Source organism: Apaloderma vittatum, unplaced genomic scaffold (assembly GCF_000703405.1).
Source record: "Apaloderma vittatum isolate BGI_N311 unplaced genomic scaffold, ASM70340v1 scaffold27254, whole genome shotgun sequence".
NCBI lineage: Eukaryota > Metazoa > Chordata > Aves > Trogoniformes > Trogonidae > Apaloderma > Apaloderma vittatum.
The window spans coordinates 4331-9738 of record NW_009713650.1 but is presented as its reverse complement, the minus strand read 5'-3'; the positions used below and the strand labels follow the sequence as shown (position 1 = coordinate 9738).

The following is a 5408-nucleotide window of genomic DNA, read 5'->3' as shown; positions in this document are numbered from 1 at the left end:
ATCTTGCCATCAGAGCCATGCCCGGCTCGCGGGGAACGGGAAGGCAGGATGGGATCCAAACTCTGGGAATGCCCAGCCCCACAATTCCCGTTCACAATCCCGTTTCCAAACCTGATGCTCTGCCTGTCCTTCAACACCCTCAGGAGAAGGCGCTAGCTCACGAGCCTCTCTCGCGTTCAGGACTCTGGGACCGAGATACCCCAACTGCTTTTCCACACCCCCATCCTCCGGGCTCATTCCAGGCCACAAAAATGAGCCGCAGCGGAGCCCAGAAGCGCCAGGGCCAAGGCAGAAGCGCTCGCAAAGAAGCCCCTAAGAGAGGGGGCAAGGCAGCCGACACCCTTTGCAAAAATCCTCCCTGCACGTGGGTTTTGAGCTTGTGTCCCTCTCGGGGGGCCCCAAGCGGGCGTCTGGGCTTGATGGGGCAGTGAAGATGGTGCCACAGTGCGGTGTCACACCCTTTCCCTGGCAAGAAGCCCACCAGAGTCCTAGCACCGAGGCCAGGAACAGCTTGAGATCCCTCTAACTCCCGAGAGCGAGCAGAAGGGATTGTGGCCTGTCAACCCCCTCAGCTTCGAGAGGGAGCGAGCGTAACCAAAACCGTGTGGCTGAGCAATCGGGAGGCCTGAGCCTCATTAGCAGCTGCCTGAGGACTGAGACACCCTGTTCCCAAAGAAACCAGCCAGCCAAGCATCTGCCCCGGGGATCCCCAGCCAGGCAGCCGGCTTGACACTGGTCAGGGGGTGCGTGGGTGGAGGAAACGCCACGTTGGAAGGGGCTAAACTTGAGGCAAGGAGACGAAGCCCAACGGGTTTTCCCTTTGAGCACGGATCTGTGCCAGATCTGCTGTCAAGGACTGGGAAGCAGCAGAGCATTGGCCTCAAATCTCATGGGAAACGGGCTTGGAGGGAACTGTGCTTACAGATGTCTGGCTCGGGATCCTCCATCACGAAGGGAAGGCACCCACGAGCGGGGAAAACGCCATCCGGCGTCGAGGCAAGCGGCAGCGAAGCACGCGGCGGTGAAGCAGCACTCAGGAGCACGGGCGCCCGAGCACTCCTCACCTTTGCTGTTCAAGTCGTCTTCGTCGTCACTGAACGCGGCCTCGGCATTGTCGTAGCAACTGTCATCTTTTTCTGACATATGATTGTCCATCTCCATGGAGACGGGTTCCTCGATCTTGACTACCGGAATGTAAACAAAGGGGTCAGAGCAGAAAGTGGGGCAACAGCGGCTCTTCACACGGCCGAGGGCTCTGCCTACGAGTCATCCCTACCGAGTAAAAGCTCCAGCATGGAAATAAAAGTGTTTTGAAATGGGTAGAAAGAGTCTGGGCAAGTGCTGGACCCTGCAAAACTCACACAGGGGAAGGGAGCTCCCGACTACTCCATTTAACCCTCCCTTCCCAGTGCCAGGTGTGGCAGGACCAGGTCATTCTCCACCTGAGCTGCTCAGCATTTCAGTATTTCAGCCCTCGCCCAGGCCAGGAGCAGAGCTCGAGTCCCCCGAGCAGAGCTTTGCCAGCTCTTGGGGTTCGCTGGCGAGGAGCTGGGTCCCTTCAGGTGGAGCAGCTCACGCAACAGCAAAACAGGTCTGGCAAAGCAGCAGCGCTCTCCTGCTAAACACAGGTGAGGAGTGCTTGCTCTTTGTTTAACCTGATTGTGTGAGGAGAAGAAAGGCCAAGGACCCCCTGCGGAGCAGAGCGAGAAACGGGCGGTGCATCTTTAGCGGGGCTGAGACGAAGGGAGACCACAAAAATCTACAAATCTGAGCACGCAGAGCCCTCCTCTCCCCAGAATCCCAGCCCGACCCCCGGAACAGCCGCCACCGCTGCGGGACCTCCTCTCCAGGCTAAACAACACCAGCTCCCCCAGCCTCTCCCCACCCCACTCCCTCCCTACCTTCAATGGGGGGCGAGGGCGAACTGCAGAACTCCGGGAACTTCTCCCTCAGCATGGCGCGGAGCTCCTTGTCCAGCTTGGGGTTGTCGAAGAGAGGGGCCAGGTGTCTGCAGGAAGGGAAAGGGATGAGGGACGAGGGAAAGCGTCGCGCTGCCGCGGAGCTTCACCTCAGCGGACACGAGAGGGGGGATTTCCTCCCTTAGGTAAGGGCTTCGGTTTGTCCTGGACTACAAGCTCCCACCTTCCTCCCCACAGCAAAACCGGGGGGTCCCTCGCGGGATGTGGGAAGGGGAGAAGAGGTCTCACCTCCTGGGAGGGGAATTTGGCCGACGCAGGCGCTGCCTGCAGGCTGGAGCAAGGCTGCTCCGCTCAGCTTGGGGACCACAAAGCGCTGGGGGACATTTCTGTTCACCTCAAGCGGCTCCAGCTTTCTTAACCCACCCATTCCCCCGCTTCAAGGGAGACGCTTCAAGCACCAAGATGCTTCAAGCTGTCGCTCTCCGGAAAAGCCTCAGCACCACAGAGACACAATTAAGGCTTCTTCTGTGGTTCGTACACGACACAAATGCCCTCTGCAGCTCTTACAGAGCCTGGGGGTCATCAGGATCAGGCTGGCAAGAGCCAGGAAAACGGGTGCGTGCAGCAGTTGTACAAATGGAATAACATTCCGGCCTGGCTTACGCAAGGACGCGCTTCTCCACGATGTGGGTGAGAGAGTTGAACACGCCTTGCCGGACGTGAGCCTCCAGCGGGGGGTAGAAGTTGGGAATGATCTGAAAGCAGGAGAACGACCACGTTAGTGCCACGAACCTTCTGCCTGCCGTCGGGTCTGTGCCGGCCGGCAGGACTAGCAAAGGCCGTCGCTCGGCTTCTCGGGTCACTCTCGACTCAAGCGCCACGTCCCCGCGGCTCTTGACCAAGAGGGGCAGCAGGAGAGCTCTCGGGGACAGTGCAGAGAAGGGGGACCGGCTCACTCCTCTGGCCTTTCTACCCCACGGAGTCAGCCAGTGCAAATCCCAGGCATGAGAAAAACACTTGGATGTTGCCTCGGGAGCTGTGAAGAGCCCTGGGGCTCGCCAGGGCCAGGCTCCAAGCGGCAGCAGATCGAGAAGAACATCCTAACCAGCTCTCAGCTCCATCCGCACGCAGCCTTCTGCTCCTGGAGGGAAGGACTCCTCCCCGAAATGTGGGTCATCCCAAGAACCTTCCACCTAATTCCTCTGCCAGAAGCCAGCAGCTGCTTTTTGGACTGGAGGGGAGCACACAGAGCTGGGCGCGAGGGAGGGAAGCGGTGCAGCTCGCGGCTCACACCGCGGAAACATCCCGCTTCCAAGAAAACCCCATCAGCTCTCCCTGGGACCGAGTTACTGGAACTGGCAACTCTTGGCACCGCTTCCTGCAGGACCGAGGGGCCAGGACCAGCTCTGCTCCCTTGGCTGCCTTTGAAAGCAAGAGGATGGCTCTGACTTGTCCCCTGCTGCTGCAGCTCGCCCCCGGGGGATGACACTGGGGCAAGGTGAACAACTCAGAAGCCTTTTTTTTCCCTGCTAACACTCAGCCTTCTGGAAGGATTTCTTTGCGGGGTTGGAAAGTCTTACGTGCCTCCCCACGGTGGCATTCCCATTAATGAACGACACATGGGCCCAACCAACGGCGCTGGGTGCACCAAGAGACTCACCAAGGCCTTTGGTGGCTGTTTTTTGAGAGGAGAATAATTTGGCTGAGCGACCGCAGCCTGACCGGACTTTTTGGCACGTGGGCAAAGGGAAAATCCCTCCTTGATTTAGCCTAGGTAAGGGAAGGTTAAAAGGGCTGCTGGTAGGTGCTGAGCTGGCCTGCAGGGTATTTCGCAATCAGGGCAGAACAGACCAGATGATGTAGGAGAAGAAAAAAAAAAAGGATTTTTTGGGTTTTGTTTGGTTTTCTTCTTTTGGGCAGCGTGATGATGCTGTTTTGTTGCTCCAGCACCACCGGCTCTGGGGATTCACGACATTCCCTTCCTGCAGGACAGAGCCTGTGCCCCGAAACTCTCAGGGGAGCCAAGACATGGCTTTGCTTGAGCCCGCGTTACCGTTCCTGCCCTCCGTGACGGGTCAGCATGGGCCGGCGTGCAGAGCGCGGGGCGTGCTCACCGCTGGACCGCTCCCAGCTTCTGTCTTGGCAGAGAAGGCTGAAAGGAGCCAACTCGCACCCAATGTGGTGCCGCCCCGGTGACGGGCAGCGCTCGGAGGAGAGCACGGCCACAATCCCCACGGGAGGATCTCCCGGCCACCACACGTCCACTCCATCGCACCACGGATCGAGGCTAAAAAGAGCCCCCGAGGCTGAGACAGCAACCAGGTCTCTTTGGAGCCTGATCTCTTCCCACCCAGCTGCCGTCAGCAGAGGAGAGCCCGGCTGTTTCCCTCCGCGGTCTCCTCTCTCCGTCCCACCGGTGCCAGCGGGACCGGGTGGACCCCACAGTCACAGCTCTCATCACTCAGCCCCCTCCCCGGTCACGCAGCCCATTTGTCACGCCAAGGCATTCCCCAGGGATCAGGGGGCAGCTCACCCGGCACATGAAGTCCAGCAGCGTGGCGGTGATGGCGGGGTGAGGCTTCATGGAGTGATGCATCACCAGGATGGCAGGCTCTGGAGGGAGAGAGCAGGGAGCCCTGTGCTGACAACCCCGGAGGTGTCCACACCCCACCTCCAGACCCAAGTTTCTGGCCCTGGGGTGCAGAGGGAACCCCATTTCTTTTGGCTGGTCCACACTCAGCCACCCACCTCAAGGAAGAGCCACCACAAACACAAAAGTGACGATTACAAGCGTCTCCCTTCAAAGCAACTCTCCTGGGAGTTCAGGATGCCCTTTGGAGATAAACTACCGGGCTCTCTTCACCAGATTCCCCTGTCCCTACCAGCTCCCGAAGCCCTTAACCCCTTCTTCGAGCCCTGCCCGTTCAGAGAAAGCCTCCCCGCGGCGTACCTATATTCATGATGCTGTCCTTCTCGGGGTTGAAGAAAAGCCAGTCATAGAATAGGGCCAGTTTGGCATTTGAAGCAGCAACGTTGGACTAGAGAAGAAAAAAAAATACAGAAATGCAAACTGTCTGATGAACACAGTGCTGAGCACCCCGTCCTCCTGCACGTCTGACGTTCCCAGCGGCAGGACAGGGCAGAGCTGGTGAAACTCCCACCCTGGGCACCTGCTGCTGCTGATTTTTAGAGCAGATGGGAATATCCTCGAGCAAATCTGCCTGCTTTGAAAGCAGCCCCAGCCCCAAAAGTGGGAGACAGAGGCCCACGGGCACTATGAAGCCCCAAATCATGTGTAATCGGGCCCCGCACATCCCTTGGCGTTATCTGCCATGTGCGCAGCGACAGCAGCTTCTGCTCCGTTGGAGCTTCTGCTCGCTAGGTGCGACAAATATTGAATCTCAACCTTCCCAGCAGCTTCCAGCAGCAGCAGCTCAATCACCCTCTTCCCTCGCTTTTGAGGGACCGGCCTTAGCGGCTCACCGGTCA

The 5408-nt window shown here is 58.9% G+C and overlaps 1 protein-coding gene across 1 annotated transcript in view; it reads right to left on the bottom strand.

The window, feature by feature from the left end:
* INTS3 (integrator complex subunit 3) overlaps positions 1–5408 on the bottom strand; it is a gene marked incomplete at both ends in the record, with an annotated part of 12304 nt that overhangs the window by 3033 nt on the left and 3863 nt on the right. Inside the window, 6 exons of the mRNA XM_009868452.1 lie at positions 1065–1184; positions 1902–2008; positions 2583–2674; positions 4453–4532; positions 4870–4957; positions 5326–5389. Of these exons, the coding sequence (XP_009866754.1) occupies positions 1065–1184; positions 1902–2008; positions 2583–2674; positions 4453–4532; positions 4870–4957; positions 5326–5389 (551 nt within the window). The remainder of the gene's footprint in view (positions 1–1064; positions 1185–1901; positions 2009–2582; positions 2675–4452; positions 4533–4869; positions 4958–5325; positions 5390–5408) is intronic.